Source organism: Lepisma saccharinum, chromosome 4 (genome assembly GCF_977018435.1).
Source record: "Lepisma saccharinum chromosome 4, izLepSacc3.1, whole genome shotgun sequence".
Lineage (NCBI taxonomy): Eukaryota > Metazoa > Arthropoda > Insecta > Zygentoma > Lepismatidae > Lepisma > Lepisma saccharinum.
This window is the reverse complement of record NC_139232.1, coordinates 114698466-114718804: the sequence shown is the minus strand read 5'-3', so window position 1 is coordinate 114718804 and position 20339 is coordinate 114698466. Positions and strand designations below refer to the sequence as shown.

The window sequence follows — 20339 nt, the reverse complement described above, 5'->3', positions numbered from 1 at the left end:
TTCATTTCTTCTATTCTTTCTCATTCTTATTTTTATCACTCATTTCGTTATTTTTCATATTCTGTATTTACGCGTATTTTGTAGACTTTAACTCTTGTACTGTCTTACACAATCTCTGTTTGAATCCTTGCACTAATAAATACACTGATAAGTATTACGAGCAATTTAAATTTATATAAAACTTGGTGTCGGTGTCAAAATGACAAAAAGGATAATAAATTCTGGTTAATAAAAGTCAGCAACAAATTAATTATGGGATTTTACGAAGATATCATGATGGACCAGGAATTCCTTCACTTTGAAAATTGTACTGAATAAAATTATAAGTACATAGGGCATAAAATACCTGGAGAAATAGCGGCGGGAATTTCATGCACCATATCGCCAACATAAGAGGCGACAGAAGTTCTTTGTGCTTCCCTCACTACTCTGAAACAAAACAAAATACATGGAGAAATGTGGATTGGCGATAGGAATGACACTTTTGTTTTATTTATTGTACAATGGAGTGAACTTAACAATTTTCTTTCTTTCTTGATTTGGGGTGGAGCATGCATGCCATTGCTAACAGGAAACGTATACATATACAAGGAAAGTATCTCTCTTTTTAAGGGTAGTCGTATTAATATATAACATATAGCAAAGCATTACAATAATGTCACAGCTCATTCATTTCCTTATTCCAGAAACTGCAATGTTGCAGGCAGGCCAACGAAGCCCTGGTGTCTGGATCTGCGGCAGGTATAATCCATTATAGGGCTGTATGTTGTCTTGTGTTTTGTACTTCTATGTGCTGATGCCCCTTTACAGCCTCAGCTTTTAAGCTAGGTAAGGAGATGTTAATCCTCGGAGATACGTATTGATTTGAGTCATGGAAAGGGGCTTGGCCCCATGACCGATGCTAATGATCCGAAGTGCTGATGCACCCACAATTTTCACTTCAATCAATCAAGCATTCATTTATTTACACAATCTTTTCAAGAGCTTTCACGATTCATCTTTTGAAAAATATTTTTCACGAATTGTTAGTGCATTAGCTATTTTTTATTCTAGAAAAATTCACTGCTTATAGGACCAATATTTAAGTGTATCTTTGTGTATGATTACCAATTTTAAATCTTTTGTGCAATAATTTAATATAGTGACGACTTGAGAAACTTTGCAATGGTGTAGATTTTGTCGCCTTATAAGCTTTTTGCATTGAAATTATTAATAAAGTGTTACCCTTTTTCAACCAACAATAACAAATACTTAGGCTACATTGTATGGGACAGGTCGACACCTACCATCGTGCCGAAATTGGGGAGCTACGAATGTGTAGCGTAACTCGGCCATAGAAAACCCACAACGACTGACGGTCCGTCGTGCTGACCACACGTCATCCTGAAAGTGGTTGAATAATGTGAGGCCGGCGTTCGGTAGGTAGGTATGCACTGGCCCTCACGGGCTATTATTATTATTAGTGTTGAAACTTCATCTCTTTTGCCAGAAGTACTTGGATATATTGGGGATGGAAGGAGTTCTCGGTGCCTGCCCTGCGCGTAAGTGCGTGTCTGTTAAGGTACCTTTGAGTGGTGGTGCTGACCACTTCTACACACTCTATACGCTTTCGTGGCACGATTTACTCTCAGCGTTTCTTTAGTGGATCTACCATGAAATATATCATACTAAATACCAATAAAATACCACACATTGACACTAAGCCCTTCATCACTTAAAACAAACAATAAAATGGTGAGTAACTCACCTTATAAATATATTTTGTAGGCCGGATGCAGATATTCTCCAATCTTCAATGCCCAGTGATTCCTTCCTTTCCTCCAGCTTCTTGAACATCTGCTGGAATGTGTGTGTTGCTTGAAATGGCAAGAAATATGTGATTCCTGTGTCTGTCTCATCCGCCACGGAAAATGTCGGGACCGCACCTTTTATTATCTTTGTCACTTTCTTTTTCTTTATGGAGTCTCCACTAATGATAACGTGGTATCCTGAATCTAAACTTAAAGGAACAATACTTTAAAGATTCCTGAATTTATTTTTAAGTTCACTTTATGCACACAAAGGCTAATCGTGGCTAGGTCTGCAGTTTAAAATAGGATCCAAACCACTACGTGCCTCCACGAGATTTCGAACTCGGAACCCCTTGACTACAAGGCGACAATGTTACCATTACACCATCAGGGAGATCCGACAAGAATTTAAAGAACTATCACCACTGTATGTGAACGTAAGATACAGTTAAAATGATGGAAGCAGAAAAACCTTACGACTGTATTTTCTAAGAGGATCTCCTGCAAATTGTTCCTAGTAATTATAAGCATCACTACAAAAACATTTTTAATATTATCAAATATTTTAATTACTAAGCGTTTCGCCATATTGACATGTAATTCTCAAATGTTGCAAACAGAATGAAATATAATGCGTTACAACAAATATTTAACGACACTTGATTAAGTAAATTAGTATTAAACGGTTGCATTGTTACAAACACCCAATTAAACGATAACTGCCCAAAAACTGAAATTGCATATTTACTCGTATAAATTCACGAACTACGCCTATACACATGAATAATAATTACTTTAATTATTTAATGGATTTTTATAGATTATTTATTGCTGGCTGTGACATATCAGTTCATTCTCTTTATAAATCTTGAGAACTGTATAGAAATGTTGACATTAAAATATTTATTAATACTGTTCTACTTACCGTATAGCCCCCTGAGGAAAGAGACTGTGCCATAACAGTACACTTTTCCACGAGCCATTATAGCAATCCTATCAGCCAGTATTTCTGCCTCCCGCATGGAATGCGTTGTCATCAGAATGGTTCTTTGGCTGGACCCTTCCTGGCGGCATAGAATTAATACGCGTATATAAGAATGCTGCTGTTTATCAAGAATTTTGAGCATTTACTCCATTTCGTACATGAATTGCAAGACCAAGAACATGCCCACTTCTTCAGTGAACAAGTGCTCTTCAGTGGTGTGATTACATTTTGATATTAAAGAAATGGAGTAGGCCTACATTCCCAATAACAAACGCCATACTCTTTTACGTCAAATACTTATTTTTGCTTGATACCTAGTGGTTTATTAAATGTTATAGCCCCACCCCCTAAATGTATCCCTTCTGCCTCCCCTCTGATCCATTTCTGGCGTCTTTACTGATTGGATGTGGCGTGCAATTCCATCACTGTAGCCTTCGTGATTATGGCAAAAAGGATCTTATTTACACGTATATACCACATAAGTAACATGTGAGGCTTCCGTGGTGTAGTGGTTAACTAAGAGCACTCAGAAACCAGTTGTCCTACCGAGGAAGACAATGACGTTAGTTTCAATTTCTGTTTTCTTATAAATTCATCATTCTCATCGTCTAAAAGGTTTATAAAACAGCCTGTAGTATAAATGATGTGATTGAATTAAAACATATTACTCATCTTTATTGGAATCCAGGCGCACAAAATGGGTACCGACGTAAAGATAAACTCAAAACGTTTTAGTTGGTCTAACTTGCACCCACCACTCTTTGCCGTCAGGAGCGACGTTAAGGAAAATTGCTTCTGTAGAAAACATTAGGAACTTGCCACGTTCACAAATTTGTTACTCGTGTGCAACGACATTGGATTACTGAATATCCATCCAGTTAGCATGCGATTGGTAAGAAATACTCCGAATACAAGGGAAGGTGTGCATCCGTAAGAAAACTCAGCACATCGACAGCAGATAGAGAAGTCCATACTTCAATTTGAGTTGCTCTGGGGTTTACTCAACACGCGAGAATCACCATAACCACAAATAATGTTCGATATGTGAGTGTCTGTCAGAGCAGCAATCGATTCTGATATGCTGCAATGTGCAACGTGTCTGGCAGGAATTCTACTCCAAGCTGCGAGTTACTAAGCTCTCCTGTCTTAATGGAAACATATTTTTAAAATGTCGTTCTTGGGCGAGCAGTGCATATTACATTGCCGAAAAGTAGGCCAAGAAAAATGTTCCGAGTTTATCTTTCGATCCGTACCAATTTTGTATACATGGATTTCAATAAACGTGGCAATATATGTTCCAAATCAATCACATTATTTATGCTAGCCCGGTGTAGTCATACTCCACCATTAAGATTTCGTGGTGCACTTAAAGTTTAGGAACAAAGAGTGACTATCTGAAATAATTCTCAAACCAAGTTTTGTTTCTTGAACATTAAATAGACTTTGCACTTGCCTGTAGTGCATCCCATATTAGCCGCTTCGATTGTGGGTCTAATCCAGTTGTGGGTTCATCCAGAAGTACTACCTTGAATATCCGAAAAGAACACAAAAAAACAAGTGTTAGTACAGGTTACAGTATTAAACTATGGTATGTAGAGATCATGTGGATGTCCTAAGGTTGTTTCTATGTGAATAAGGGGTCCCGGGTTCGATTTGCGGTAGAAGTACATTGTGCAGTGGTTCAGATCCTAATTTAAAATGTATATTTGGTCCCCCGATTAGCTTATCTGAGAGCTTAAAAGAAGTAAGAAAATTTAGGTGTCAAATCTAAGTTATTATGCGCCTTACATATTCTATTTACCAAGGCAGAAATTTATTTTATTATAAAACATAAACTAAATGTAACGTTCCAACCTTCCAGATGAAAGAAAATGTTTAGCTACATCGCCTGTCAGGTGAAAGTACAGTTGACAAGGGCTGCTGGAATGTTCCAGGAAAACAACTTTCTAATAGCCTGGAGGGGAGTAATTTTTGTGTGTATATATCTTCCTTTTTTGTACCTTGTTTCAGTTGTACTTGGTACAGAGTCTGAAGAAGACCTTGCTAGAAGGTTGAAACGTTACGTTTAGTTTATGTTTTATTGAGTTTTTCATATCATGGAAACAAGGCTTAATGGTGTTATAATCTATTTACCACTTCAGAACAATAAGATCATAAGCACAATATTTCTTAAATTGGCAACCTTTCAATACATCCAATGCATTTTATCATGCCATGTAGATGATATTTACTACAAACAACAATGTTTATCCTTTACACGTGTTAACAATACAGCCAGGTAACACACGCACATACAATAAATAAACTTAGATATTCACACTCCTTCTTCAACGTACTAGTTTTTAGTGCGGCCTAATATTTTCTTCTATTTATGTTTATAGACTTACTATAAGGTTATCTTTTGGATTATTCTATTAATTTTATTATTATTATATATTACTTATAATGATTGTGTGAATGTTTTAACCACTTCAGTACTTCATTACTTAATTCAATTCCAAGGTGGAATATCGAGCCTTGCATTCTAACAGAAATATTTTCAGAAAATACGTATCTTATCGTCATAATGTAATCCCACTTTACTAACTTTATTAGTACTAACATATTTATTATACTTACATATTTTTTATTATTGCTATAGTAATAATAATATATTTATAATAAAAACAATAAATATGCTGACCAAGGGAGTGTTCCTGTCAGGAAACGCTAAATGCAGGAATACGTGCAGACGATTGTCGCAGTTAAGGACTAGCGCCTTCAGATGTTTTTGTGTCTGGACCCTGTACTGTGTGTACATGTAATCTTCCTGTTGAACTTTATTTCATTTTAGTTTGGTTCTGAGTGTAAGGGAGACCATGATATAGTGTTTAAACGTCACCGGTTAAGTGTGTTTTACTAAAGTAAAAATTGCCTTGGTCAGCATATTGAGTGTTTTTCCTCTCACGAAAACAAGGGATAATCGTGTTCGCAATTATAAGTATCGCATTCATCCATCGTGTCGTAACTTAGTCAATATAAAATAAATATTTCCGACGCTAACCTCAGATCCTGCAATCAGAGAGATGCCAACCGACAGCATACGCTTCCTAGATTCCGAGAGATTCCTCGACACCACATGCGATTTCTGGAACAGGCGCAACTTCCTGATCATCTCCTTCGCTGTTTGCTTTGCTTCTTTTCTGGTGTCACCTCTCAGCTATAACAAGGCATAATTTGTTCAGTTATTTTGACAGTAACTATGCTGATTAATGCTCTGAATGCAATCGAGATCGGTTGTCGATAAATCTTTTACGGATACTTAATAGTTAAATTTCCATACAGGCTCATACTTATGTGGTTACAAAGCTTACGAACTAGGTATATTAAGCCAAATAAAAGTGTCATATAATACAAAATGCGCCTGAATCTGTAGCGGAGTGGATATCACATGGCCCTACGACGCTTTGGTTCTCTGGTTCGAATCCCGGCTTGGGCGTGGGTGATCTCTGTGAACGCCCCTTCATCAATGCCATCATATCATCACTCATCGTCGCGATTAGGCAAAAGTGGCAGAAAGGCGATGTAAAATTAACTAAATCAAATTAATCATCACATAAAATGCATATAAACATTGTTTAAATCATTCTTTGCTCTTGACAAATTACACTTGAGTATTTGTTCCGAAACGTCGTACAAATAAAAAAAAATATTACTACAACAAAAGTATTTTTTTTTTCTCATGTTGATGTTTAATGACTGCCGTTGAATCTCCGATGATATAGTGGTAACTCTATTACAGTGTAATGAAAAATTCCGGGTTCGATTTCTGCTGCGTACATTGAACAGCGGTTCGTCTCCTACTTTAGTCTGGAGGCTCTGTTCCAATTAGCCCATCTGAGAGTAAAGTAGGCATAAAAAAAATTCTGACAAGCTTTGACTGTCGTTCTGCAAAACTTATGTTTTTAGTTTGTTTTGGTTTTGAATGTTTCTGTATATAATTTCCAGCAACGAGATCGAAACCTATACATCAAGACTACTAGAGTCCTAAATGTCGAGTCGAGACTGAGAAATCTAGTCTCGTTAAGCCTTTGCACCAATTTTTTTATTAATACAATAGGTAAAGTACACTTAATACCATTGCGAAAAAAACGAAGTGCTGCCACACAGTAAACTCTTGGATGAGTATGCTGTATTGAGGACACAATCCAATCACCGTCCGTACTTTGGTCAGTTGCTCTGTGACGCTGTAACCGCCGACATATGCGACTCCATCCGTCGGTTGACACAAGCCTACGGGAAGAAGTGGAAGATCATTAAATTAGAGTCATCATGAAAAGTACAATACAGATGTGGTCCGTCCACATTTAGCAAACAATTGCATGTTAAACCCATTCTAACACTAAATGAACCGGTAATATTATTCAATTTGATATAATTATTTCACGTATTTAATTTACTTCATAACATGGACGTTGTTAAGGTCGGTCACAGAGAAGGCCGGTGTTGGTATTACACTGTACACTGTAAAAAAAAATCGATGCTGAAGGATCACAGATAGTGATCCCAATAAGTTCACAACACAATTTGGTTAACCTTTAACCACAGTGTTGTTAAATGACACGGATAAATGGTTGAAATCGACACAACTTCAACATTGTTGATCAAAATGTGGTTTGGACTACTTACTGTCCGTGACCATTTAACACCAGCGCGTAGTTCGTGTTACATATGCATTTTGTTAGAATGTCATATATTTAATTCATGATATCCTACTCTGTATCCAGGGCAAGGAGTTGTTCACACTTTAAACTGTAGGCCCCGTCTCGATAACCCTATCTGTGCACAAAGTGGACTAAATATTTCAGAAGTCTAATTAATATACGTAGTTTTTCTTGTATGAACGTATTGCTTGCATTGTAGAATTATTTATCTCATAGTTTACGGTTCTTACAAGCATAAACACAGTTTTTGTTGTAACGTGTCGGAAGAGCACAATCTCCCTTCATCAGGCATTTAATTCTTGTTTCATAATAATAATAATTCCTTTATTTGGCGAGCGAGGTTCAGCCGTAAGCTGCTCTACTACCTAACCCTTGTCATGAGCTACAAAAGAAAATATATACGTATAATAATATACGAATACAGATGCAAGGAATGACTAAAACTGAAGAATTTCCCATATACCTGCAATTACAAATATACTCATAGTAATAGAAGTCATAAACTATGAAAGAGCAAGAAAATATTTTGAGGGGAAAATGCAAATGTGAAAGTTAATATAAGGTTGCTTTTAAAAAAGAATGGAAGCAGATATGCAATGAATCTCGTCAATACTGTTGTTCAGCTACTCATTTTTGTTCTTTTTTGTTAAATTTATCCCATTGTTACAACCATATCCTTAATCAAACTAAAAATACTTGTCTGATGAAACGAGCGTTTGTTGCTTGTAACAGCCGTATAATTCTACAATGCAATGCAAACAATACGTATATAGAAGAAAAAAATATACATTGTTTAAGTAACGGTATTGACTCAAGGTGGTATAGAGACGCACCTGTTAGTATGTTAATTGTGGTGGATTTCCCGCACCCGTTGTGTCCCAACAGGACCGTTATTTCCCCCTTGTAAAGGGAGATGGTGAAGTCCTCCACCGCCACCACGTGCTCCCTGCCACGCCTCCTGTACGTCTTCCTCAGCCCGATGGCCTCCACAGTCATCGCCGTTCCCACGGAAGAGGCGCTCTCGCTTCTGCTCGGCTGCTCGCTCGACTCTGCTTCCACGTCGAACACGACGCTCGTCGTTGGTTCGATCTCGGGTGACGTCACTATGCTTTTCTTTTTGTCATCTTTGGAGCGCTTGCAAAACTGGAAAAAGAGAATCGCAAAAAGAACGGCTACAGCAGCCAAAAATTGGTTACATTACTATCCAGAATTATGAAAGTAGCTATACTCTATCCCGGGTATCTCTGGAGGAAGGTTGCGCAGATGGATAGGAAGGAGGTGGGCGGGACGAAGCAATAAACGCTGATGCAAACAGATGGGAGATGCAGTCGCTCCACGCAATCACGTTCCCTCAAACGTGTTAATTGGTCAAGCAAGCCTCTCGAGTCAGTACCACTCGCCCCAGAGACTCCCGCAGGGCCATATTTGCAGTTGTTGCCACTCTCAAGCAATCTTATTTTTTGCGGGGAGGGGAGTGGGTTTAGGTCCTTCTCTGTCTGTGGCCCCGTCTATTTTGTAAGTTTCTTTATACTCACGCGTCCTGTTGGACGAAGATGGAGGGACAACGTTGAGATGGACCTAAAGGAAATCGGTAGGGATGGAAGGGAGTATATAGATGTTGCTCAAGATAGGGACAGATGGAAGGCCTGTATTGCTGCAGTCATGAACCTTCGGGTTTAAGAAGGTTAGAGAGTTAGTTAGTTAGTCCAGTTGGTTACAAAACGCAACTCCGAGTGGTCTACTTCGTTGATTTGGTTCACGTAGTGTATTTGGTTTTTGCACTACATTCTGGAGAGATATACAGTCACCAGCAATAAAAATGGGACACCTAGATACCAAACATTCACTTCCTTGCAAGGTGTTGTGTGTGTTGCCTAACTCCACGGCGGTGGTAGAAGCTGCCATTGAAGATTTGCTATTGAAATCCACTTATCGCCGTAGAGTTATGCAACACACATAACACCTTGCAGGAAAGCGAGTGTTTCAGGATCTACATGTCCATTTTTTTTGCCGGTGACTGTACAGTGTGGTGTGTGTGGTTACGTGGTACGTGTTAACCAATCAAATAAACGTTTAAAGCAGCACACTATTCTGAACCCAAACATCGCTTTTCTTGCGTGCAGCGTCTACTTGGTTCAACAAAGTTTCTTGGCACCATCCTGACACCTGGTGTCAAAAAGCGCAGCGAACTGAACTGGGGCGTTGCAAGTTGACACTACTCCATAGTACATTGTCGATTTTGGCCATAGCGAAGTTCATGTGAGAATCACACTATAAACGCACGTGTAATATATGAAAAAGTACTAGAAATATTTACCAGGGTGCTAACTGGCTGTCCCCAGGCAGGCGGAGCTTACGCTAGCATGGTTGCCGCTGCGTCTGACTCATATGTTTGCCGCGGTCGGAAGAGAACCAAGAAAATCGACTCCCGTGTTGTTTCAACAATGCTTGACGGAAAGTGTTACAAAACGGGTTTCATTTTAAATGTGTAAAGCAACTATTAAGTTCACAAACGAGATGGTTTAATGTTGGATATTACTTTCATTAGAAACAGCGAAGTTAAAGATAAAACATGAATGTGGCAACCCTAGAACCACCGGTAGTGCCCGCAAAGTTTGGCGCGTTCATCCCAGTTGCCGTAACGTTAAAGCATGCGCATAATACTTAGCGTTATGATTTACAGAATTTTTTTGACCTTCTCCTTTCACTAAGTTGCTTGATATGCTTTTCAAAATGTGCGCAAATATCGTAACCTGACGAAAGAGGATATTCAAGATGGAATTTAGTTTTAGGGACAACTAACGCTGAATATTGAAATCATACGAATGTCTCTTTCGTAGGACTAAGTGCAACTTGATTTTCACCAGTCACTGAACGAAGACAATCTCGTACAGGAACAAGCTTCGAATTTTATACAAGCATTTTTATCTTTCTCTTCATCGTTTTATGATACCTACTATTTCTTATATAATTTCTACGTGTGTGGTAGTTTCATATTTGCGTATTTCGTTTTCTGGTAGGCAATTCTTGTTTTTTTACTACAATTTAACTGTGTATGCATTCTTACTGGTTTTTATCTGCTATACAGATACTGGCACTCGTCCTTCCAAGGGCAAGGGGGCAAATATTGAAGTAAAAAAGCAAGACTAGCAGAATCTAAGAGTAATAGGTCAGAAGAAAACTCAAGATGCAATTAGTTTTCATGTATATCTTTCATTATTGATTCCAAATGGCCAAGGGCACCTCCAAGGGAGGGGGGCAAGGGGCAATTGCCCTCCACTCGACGTCAATTTTTATACAAATAAAAATACATTTCGTAATATTTTCTTCCTCGTTTCGCTCGCAATATCTGATAGTCTCATCAAGTTCAGAGCTGTATGTAGGGGCTTCGGGAGTTCTAAATGAAAAAAAAACTATAAAAGAGAATTCGCAGTAAAATTATTTGCACCCTATTAAATCAATATTGTTTTCACCTCGCAAACATTTGGACCTAAGAATTTTCTTGATTGCTTCGCTCACAATATGATCCTTTTCTTTAGTGTATTTTAAATTACCAGAGAGAGAAGTAAGACCAACTATGTACTTCAAATTGTTGCTGCTAAACTGTTTTGTCTTAAATGCATGAACAATTACCTTGAGGAAAAAAAGCGCGAACATTTCAGAGGCAAAATTTATCAATTTGTATTTATTATGTAATATATTTAAATAATATATTATTATTATTATTGATACATGCCCCCCACCAACAAAAATTCGTGTTTACGCCTCTGGTGTCAATGCACATGCACATGTATATATTACCCATATCTGTGGTCAAATTTGAAGCTTCAACCTGCCCCAATTGCTTACCTTGAAAACAAAGTACCACGGTCTTGCAATGCCATAATCCCCTGGAAATATATTATCCAGGTACCACGTGACGATAGCAAATAGCAATATATTAGCGAACAGGATTCCGACGTAAGAACCGACTGTCCAGTCGCTTTCCTTTCTAACTTTGCTAAACAAGTTGCTCCATTGAAGACCTACATCTGATCAGAAAAAATAAGATAAAAACAGTAAATAAAGAAGACAGTTATAGTAAGTATCCTCACTTATTCACTATATACTCGGTATGTAACAAATCAGTCTTAAGTAATGAAAGGTTTACATCAGACAGTCGTGCCACAAGCTCAAACAGCAATAAGTAAAAAACTTCATATTTCGAGTTAATTTTTACAAAAATCTGTGCTATTTTTTTACCTGTCGATGTTATTTTATTCAAATTTCGCATTATGTTTCTCGTATATTTTAAAACGTACGTTCTTGGAAAGTACAAGAGCTTATGAACAATGGCAAAATGTTCATCACAAGTTCTCAACAAAGTACATTTTCTACAATAAATACTTCTTACCTACATTATACATGTATGTATAAATTAATAATGCACGTATATCTCCAATTGTAATGCAACATTCAAATTAGTTTACAAATTATTAAGCTCTTGCATGTAATGTTGCAACAATTCGTGTTTTTTGTGTTACCGTGTTAAAAAGAGAATAAATAATCACGTTATTGGAAGATATCACACGACAGCACTAAAATATTTTCAAAATGAAAAGAAACAACACGAAGGAAGGAAACCAGGTTTATAAATACACGTCTAATTTTGATTGTTATAATCGTTTTCACAACCCTTACATACATACACTCTACAAAGATGCACGTACTTACTTCTATTTTCCAGTTCGCCAATTAACACCATTGAATATCCTACGGCTGTGATGGGGGATAGACTCGTTCCCGTTTTTATGTGGAAAGGCCACAGCGCGGACAACAAGCCTGAATGAAAACCTGACCACACAATGACTCCTACCAACACAGCATATTTTGCTGAAATAAAGCGAAAGGTAATTTAGTAAATCTTCTGCAGTGTGAAAACCAGAAAGTTATCTATGTACAGAGTACGTTTCTAGATAATTGACATTAATAATATTACGTTTCGACTTCATGAAGTAAAAATCTTAACTACAGCGCTGTACCGTAACTAGAAAGAACTGGTACCGGATATTTGGATTAGAGATTGTTTCTGGTTCTTTGCTGCTTCTAATATTTGCGACAGGCCTTCTGTCTCGTCTCGGCTCGACCACCAAAGCACCGGCTACAAATAATAGAGGCATACCCACAACCAGTGGCGGCGATTGGCTTCCAAAACTGGGGAAGGGGAGGACTAAGGAGGGTACAGTTTAGTTGCCCTTGGTAGATAAGGTTTAGCATAGTGCGGAGGCGAAAGTGGCATGAAGTGGGGGCCAACTGCCCCCCCATCATCGCCGCCGCCGTGCGCAACCCCCTTTGAAATTTACTGAGACACCGCTCAGTCATTCTTGAGATTCTATTCCATTCTATACCTGTTTGCTGCTTGAAACGTTCATTTGCTTCGTTAGCCCACACCACATGGTCATACACCAATACATTACATCACTACAGGTCACAGTGGCGGCGATTGGGTTCGAAATCTAGGGGGGGGGGGCAAGGTGCAAAAAGTTTTGGGGCAAGGACAGTTTAGTTTTCGTTGGCACATAATGTTTAGCATAGTGCGGGGCAAAAGTGGCAAAAAGTGAGGGGGCAACTGCCCCCTCGCCCCCATAATCGCAGCCACTGATCGGTCCAGGCACCAAATACACTACTTGACACCAAATCAACGAGGTAGACGAGTCGGGGTTGCACCGTGTAACCAACTATAGAAGCGAGAGTGAAGAGCAGGGTGCGAATTCATTTAAGACTGGTGGGGGGGGAGAAAGATCTTAATCTACAAACACCCCTCCCCACACATATAAATTATAAGATATACATATTTATAATGTTATTAAAAATAAAAATAAATTACTAAAGAAAATTACTAAATTTAAAATATATTATTATTATTAATTACCCAAAAATAAATAAATTTGTTACTTCAAAATATATCAGATATTATAAATTAGCAAACTGCGACCTAACTGGTTAAAGATGTTAATAAATTATGAAATAGTTGAAGTGGTTTTATTATGTGTAAGTTTTTATTAAGTTTTTGCATTGTTAATATAAATCAATTAGATTTCATAGTTATTATTGTTTTGCATTCTTTAATTGTGCGTATTGACGTAGATTTGTTAATGATCTCTTATGGGGAAAAAGCATTGAACACTCACAACTATACTAATTTGTGTTTGTATTCGATATTATTCTTAGTGCAGTATAGTTGAAATTAAAAGTAATTGTTTATGTTTTGTTTGTTGTAACAAAAACTCTCCCCCCGAATTTTTTTGGTGGGGTGGGGATTTTTGAGGCCAAGATTGTTGGTGGGAGGAAATCCCCCCCCAGGATTTCGCACCATGGTTCAGAGAGAGTCAAAAAGTGCGGCGAATTAGACGTGGCTATGATATTCTAACAGGTGCGCTCAGGAATCTCTGAATCCATTGAACGAAAAGAAGTCATCCGCGCAAGTAGGGCTCGACCAATGGTATATGAAACACGGCAGCAGCAGTGGGTACAGCTTCGCTCCGCCCACTGGCTTTCTCACCTTCTCTACTAAATCTAGTTTAGTCTATCTTACCAATACACAATGATTGAAAATTAAACGGATGATTGTGGGCTGAAAGTGCAAGGACGAATATATTACATACGATTATTGTCAAATTAAAATTATATTCCATTGTAAACGCTCGAACGTGGGGTCCCATGCAGTACACTTGTAGGTAGGTACCTTTGACGAAGAAAGCAGGGAACATGAAGCAGAAGATGGTGACGGCCATGATGAAGAAGATGAAGATGAGCCACACGAGGAAGACGCTGCTGTTCCTCATCAAGGGCTGCTTCTCTCGCCACGGCGTCAGGAGCAGCGCCAGGAAGAACATGGTGGAGAACACGTGCATCTGCAGCGAGTACAGGAACCACCCTATCCACTGCGCCCTGGCGGTCAGTCCCATGATCTTCATGTGCTCCTGTAAACAGATTATCACTTTGAATAAACATGACAATCAGTAACTTATTGCTACATCTCAGATTTTTAGGTTCTCAAAATTTTTACTTCTAGGTCCCTAAACTATGTCCTATTTTTTAAAAAAGTAGGTGGTAAAAATTCTAAAATAAGTTCTAAAAATTTTAAAGAAGACTAAAAAAATCGTAAAGTAGGTTCCAAAACACTTAAAATGGTTCAAAGTTCCTGAAAAATACTAATTAGGTACAATTGTTCAAAATTTCAAAGGAACTATGAGAAATTTTAAGATATTCTATAACCATCAAATATTAATTTTCTAACCATATTTTCATTTCTATGCATCATTTTCAATATGATCCACTAATTATTGTAATATTAATACTTGTACTATTATCCTCAGACAAAACCCCGCCTTTTATCTGTGAGGATCATCTTATATGATGAAAATGATCTTTAAACAGAAACTTAGTCAGTGGTGCAAATTTCAATGCTAGAAAGCACCAAAAGTAAGCAAACCCATGAGGATGAGAAGCTTCCACTTTGGACTGTGCAGGCAACAGTGGCGCCAGACATTTTGCTTTGTTTAGAGCTTTGGAAAAACATTATGGACTTGGAAAATGTTTCAAGGAAGTTAGTCATTGAATTTATTTCATTACCAAACAGAACAAATACCTCTGTGTGATGTAAAAATCATGTAAAACCTTAAAAAAAAATATAAGACCTAAAATAGGTTCTAACAAGCAAAATAGGTTATTTTAGGCACGATAAAACTTCATCAGGTGTTGCGTTTTTTTTATGAAACGCTGACGTAACTTCTTATTTCTTATTTACCTGCAAAGGAAAAAAAATATGTTAAAAAAAACTAAAATCCGAAGTCTACTTATTGCTTACGAAAGTTCAGGGTGAAGATCATCTTAAAGAGGGTGGGGGAGGGAGAAACCTATTCTTCCACCCCCAAATATTCATTCTCAGTTATAGAATTTTTATTTGAAATAGATAGATAGAAAGAAATACAGCATAAATCAAAAACATTAGTAAACTTACTTCCTGTGAATATAAATGCGTTTGGTGGTTGATCTCGGAGCGAGGTTGACTGGTTAAAATAGGCTAGTGCAGAAGGCAAGTAAAGATAACTAAAGACATGAGCAATTCCTTGCACTTGCAATTATACTATTAGTATATTGTATATTTTTAAATGCTGCGGTAGATCAGTCGTTAGGGCGTCTGGCTACCATGCGAGAAACCCGGGTTCGATCCCGACGGGGGAGAACCGGGATTTTTTCCACCTGTTCAAGCGGCTCCAGGGACCACCCAGCGTCGTATAAAGTGGGAACCTGGAGGAAACTCTGTGGGGTAAAGGCAACCAGGGGCGTGGTGCTGATCACACACCCCAATCTTCGGCCGTGATGAAGATAGTGTGGGGACCTAACTCCATATCCCCTATACGCCTTCAGGGCGTGGTGGAAAGCACAGGGGAGCTCCACAAAGTGGTTGAAATTGTGGATGTGTGGAGCCCCACCTCCACATCACCCCTCTATACCTTGACGGTAGAGGTTTTTCCCCCCTCTACCAATGTTCTTACAGGTACAGACAAATCCTAGTTATCTTAGCTGCTTGGCTCGAATAGTCAGTAAAACTGTGCATCCGGTTTAGATTAATTTATTGATTGAATTGCTTTATTTTACTTCGCTCTTTGTGCCACTTTTAGCTAATTTACGAAGGTGGGAATGAGTGATAACATAATGAAATTGATGAATTGACACCCACAAACATTCATGCCCAGTTCGGAATTCGAACCCGAAACTCCTGGCGTCATACCGCGATGTGCTAACCACTCCGCCACGGGGGCCGACCCGGTTCAGATTAGTCTGTCTTTCTCTGTGTATTAAGGAGCCTCCAATTGAGGCGTTGCGGATACGAAGGGCGAACTCAACAAACGCACATTGTGAGGGAAATGCGTTTCAAGTTGCCAGGCACAGTGCGAACTCCACAAAAACTTGGTAACAGTAGATCGGAATGTTTCATGCATGATTTCCAAAGTTTTATGTGGATTCGCACTTTGAATGAAAACTTGAAACGCAATTCCCTCACAATGTAAGTTTGTTGAGTTCGCTCTTCGTATCCGCAACGCCTCAATTCAACAACATGTTTTGACTTTCACAGTTTCCCAAGCTACTTATAAATGCACACCAATGTTCTGTACCTTCAATCCTGTTTCCTTTTCCTTAGCAATTCTATATATGAGCCCTCCTACGAGCAGGGTGTAGCCAAGTTCAACAGCGTAGCTTACATCAGAGTAAGGCATGGCCACATCCTTCGAGCACACCTTTCCCATCCCACCGTCCACTGTCTGGAATTGTAAGGCAAGGAGTTGTTTAGTTCCAGACGACAATAATTTAATTTAGAAAATCTTTACATTTATAATTTATTTTGGGGGACGTTGTAAGTCTTGGATTTAGTAGCTTTAATGTGCTTTTTAATTTTCATGAAAATATTTTAGAATATGTCATGGTGATCGAATCGGAAAGCCGTCTGTCGGACTGCCATGCTGAAGGCATGGGTTCACTAAAGGTATTTTCTACTCTTACGGTGGCCGATTCTAGTGCTGGCAAGGGAAGTGGGGAGCGGGGAAGCGACCAATCGAGCACGAGAAGAAACGCAGCAGGCCTGTAGAACGAGGTTCACGTAGTACTTATTCCCGCCGCGTCGTAACTCTCGGCGCCACCGCTGTTGTCTGGTTGGTCTGCGGCGTAATCTCCGCTCTCCACTTCCCTTGCCAGAACTAGGACAGGCCGCCGTAAGAGTAGAAAAGACCTGAAGTGAAGAGTTTGTCCATTAATTAATGGTTCTGAAAAGAATTCTCAGATCTGATACTTGACGGCGAAGAGAAAGATCATGTATTTGAAGAGTTTGAAAAAGTTTAGTTTGCAAGGGTTGAACACCTGTGTTTAACTATTCTGATAGGTTTACTACTTGGTCTGTTTTCTTTATGTTGCTTTCACAAGTCGTATACCAAATGCAGGAAATATATTCAAGAATAGATAAAATGCACGTTGTCAATTAGGTAAACGTGTGCGATTTAAAAACTGGAATTGATTTTCTTGTGGTTGTCTGATTAAGGCCTCAATACAGTAAGAAAAGCCCACAGACAACCAATTAAGCTTAGGTACAGATCTCAGTAAGTGATACTTACTTGCACTGGAGTCCTTTGAGAAACTTCTTCCGCTATCCCAGGTTGCGAATGCTCTTCGGAAATAAAAACTGAAACATGAAGAATAGGTTAAAAAAGAAACGTTTGAAATTTATCCATTTCACTCATATTTAGGACGGCATCGGCTTTATTTGACGTCTATTTCCTTCCTCTGTAGGTTAGTCGCGACATTAGGAATATATCATGATCAGATTAAACTGATGGAACTGTATGCGCAAAGAAGTAGGCATGCCAGGTTAGTGACTTGCTGGAACCTTTAGTAGTGACTCAAAAGCTGAACTCACTCGGCCAACGAGGTGGCTCTCTCTTATTTACGTTATACAACATTTTATAAGATACCATTCCATGACACAAGTAGATTTCAAAGAGCATTAGGCATTGACTTTTGTCTAAGTGTCATGTGGAATGATGTTATAACATTCTCTTCAAAATCTTACACACCAAGAAAACAAGTGAAGAAATAGGTACAAACCCCAGCGACACCTACCTGACTCTGACTCTTTCATATGCATGCTTCTTAAGTTCTTCGCGTTGTTCTCCCATATCTCCGTGCTGCTGTTATACAGCTTAGCTCCTTCTAACAGCAATATAAGATTGATAGGGGGAAAGATCACTTCGAAAAAGTTCCATATGAAATGTCTTTTGTAAATAATAAAATTCTTCCAAAGAATCACAAACAACGTGCCTAAGATAGTTGCTTTACGTCTGCTCTGCAACACAGGAGTGGACGCTGGAGACTTGTTTTTATGACAGAACAGTCTCTTGCTCCTAGACATGTTGGTGTTATTTAACTGGAAGTAAAAACATTACTGTTGCAATTATAGATGTACTATCAGACATTTGTAGGTATCTGTATGCTCCTATCGAAGCACTAGTGCTCTCTCAGTATAATAGTGAAATGTGATATACATACATCCAGTGCCCATTACTTGCCCTAAATCAAATAGTCTTGTGTTAATTTTAAAGGATATAAACCATATCTAGATGTAGGAAGTTTGTCTGTTGAGAATTCATATTTTAATATGAGGGTTTGAATATTTGACCCAAACTTTACAGGTATAAAATCTACTTTTCCTTATTATTATTATTTATTGTTTTTGACATTGAATATCATACTATCCGTATCACACTGTCTATTTACTTTTTGCAGGAACTACAACTGTACATACGAAGATATATAGCAATCCTTCAAGTCGTAGGTCTAATTCGGTAAGTACATTGCACACGAATTATTTTTCTTGTTCGCTATTTGCTATTTAAGTTATGGTACTGTATTATTTTTTCGATTGGCAATTTTAGAAAACATATATTATGATATTTTATGTTATGTCGTTCTGCCACTTAGAATTTTATGTCCTGTTCGTCTTGTGTGTGTTTTATTTAATTTGTCACCCATCTGAATGTTCGTGTACTACTGACAAGGGAGGTTATCTAAGTGTCCCCCTCCGATTTCCATGAAACTTGGCAGGTGTATAGAGAGACTCAAAGGAAGAAATACATGTTTTTTTTGTTTCGGCTAAAAAATGATTCTAGGCAATGTCAAGATGAGGACAAATTGAAGTGGGGATCTGACCCCTGTGTCCCCAATGCAGTTCAACTCCAAGTTCATTTTAGACTATAGTTAGAATTCATTATTTTCCTGTCTAATAAATACCCTCATCTTGACATTTGAGGAGGGTTTTTGCCCCCTAGAACCGATTTTTAGCCGAAACAAGAAAACACGTATTTCTTCCTTTGGGCCCCTCTATGCACCTGCCAAGTTTCATGAAAATCGGAGGGGGACACTTAGATAACCTCCCTTGTGAGTTTAATGTAAAATAACTTTTCCGTTTGAACTTGAAATTTGTATCTTCTTGCTTCATCTCAAACACTTGTCCTAACATTTAAGTTGGGGCTTGTGGTGATGCAAAGTGATTCTAAAATCAAAGATCACATTTATTACAGGCCTTCTACGGTTATCTACTGATCGTATTCTGCCTAAGGACGATTAAGCAAATTACAATGTTCTATGTTTCTACTTATAACTCCAAACAAGGAATTGTTTGTGCAGCTTGTCTGGGATCAATAAGGATACCGTATCTTGAAATGTTAAGTGAATAAAATGTGCTGCATTGGTAGGTGGAGGCCATAAGGACCAATATATTACTTGGCTGTTCCCTGAAAATTATATCACTTCCGTCTTTAAGTGGTCGAATCACTTTCTTGCTACCCAAGGGCCCGGGTTGAAGGCAGGCCTGTACATGGTGTACCTTTCTGAGTGTTCATTAGCTTATTCTAAACATGAGTCATCTTCATCGTAACGAGAAGTGGCAGAAAGCGACACAAAACACAACAAAACACTTGAAAAATATATGAGTCCATTAGGCAGCCTGTTGTATTCCTGATTTGTTATTTATTACACACGGTATTATCTAGGATATCCACTCATTTTTACTGTTATATTCTAGTACAATGCCCGTACTAAATACCAATGGAAACTCTAGCAAACAGAACTGATTTTAAAAATACACGAAAGACCATCGATATGAATGAAATCAATCCAAACTGAATGTGAACATTTTTGAGATATTAGTCTTACTTGCGTAAGATTCACTGTACTTGCTTGAAATTACACTCAATGATGCGATAAGTCAAAATAGTAAACAGTAGGTACTCCGAGATTAGTTAATTTCAGATGTAGTTTTAACTTGCA

General features: G+C 38.3%; 2 protein-coding genes and 1 long non-coding RNA gene across 4 annotated transcripts in view; 1 reads left to right on the top strand and 2 right to left on the bottom strand.

The window, feature by feature from the left end:
• Positions 1-1067, top strand: part of LOC145986814 (uncharacterized) — a 268487-nt gene extending 267420 nt beyond the window's left edge. For both annotated transcript variants that reach the window (XR_014441612.1, XR_014441613.1), the window contains exon 3: positions 687-1067. This is a non-coding gene — a long non-coding RNA (uncharacterized LOC145986814). The remainder of the gene's footprint in view (positions 1-686) is intronic.
• The window catches only part of LOC145986806 (phospholipid-transporting ATPase ABCA3-like), a 29523-nt gene extending 26679 nt beyond the window's left edge, over positions 1-2844 (bottom strand). The window contains exons 1-3 of the mRNA XM_083121252.1: positions 2716-2844; positions 1748-1994; positions 347-429 (exon numbers count right to left, since the gene is read on the bottom strand). Coding sequence (XP_082977378.1) covers positions 347-429; positions 1748-1994; positions 2716-2827 — 442 coding nt within the window. The 5' untranslated portion in view covers positions 2828-2844. The remainder of the gene's footprint in view (positions 1-346; positions 430-1747; positions 1995-2715) is intronic.
• Positions 2845-4207: 1363 nt separating this feature from the next.
• LOC145987064 (phospholipid-transporting ATPase ABCA3-like) lies at positions 4208-20255 on the bottom strand. The gene is made up of 11 exons (XM_083121521.1): positions 20226-20255; positions 18135-18438; positions 17630-17697; positions 16640-16786; positions 14203-14440; positions 12192-12350; positions 11328-11509; positions 8312-8621; positions 6893-7047; positions 5819-5974; positions 4208-4300 (listed from the first exon to the last, which is right to left on the bottom strand). Exons 2-11 carry the CDS (start codon positions 18421-18423, stop codon positions 4208-4210), a joined length of 1797 nt encoding a protein of 598 aa, XP_082977647.1. The 5' UTR covers positions 18424-18438; positions 20226-20255.
• Between the last annotated feature and the right edge of the window lie 84 nt (positions 20256-20339).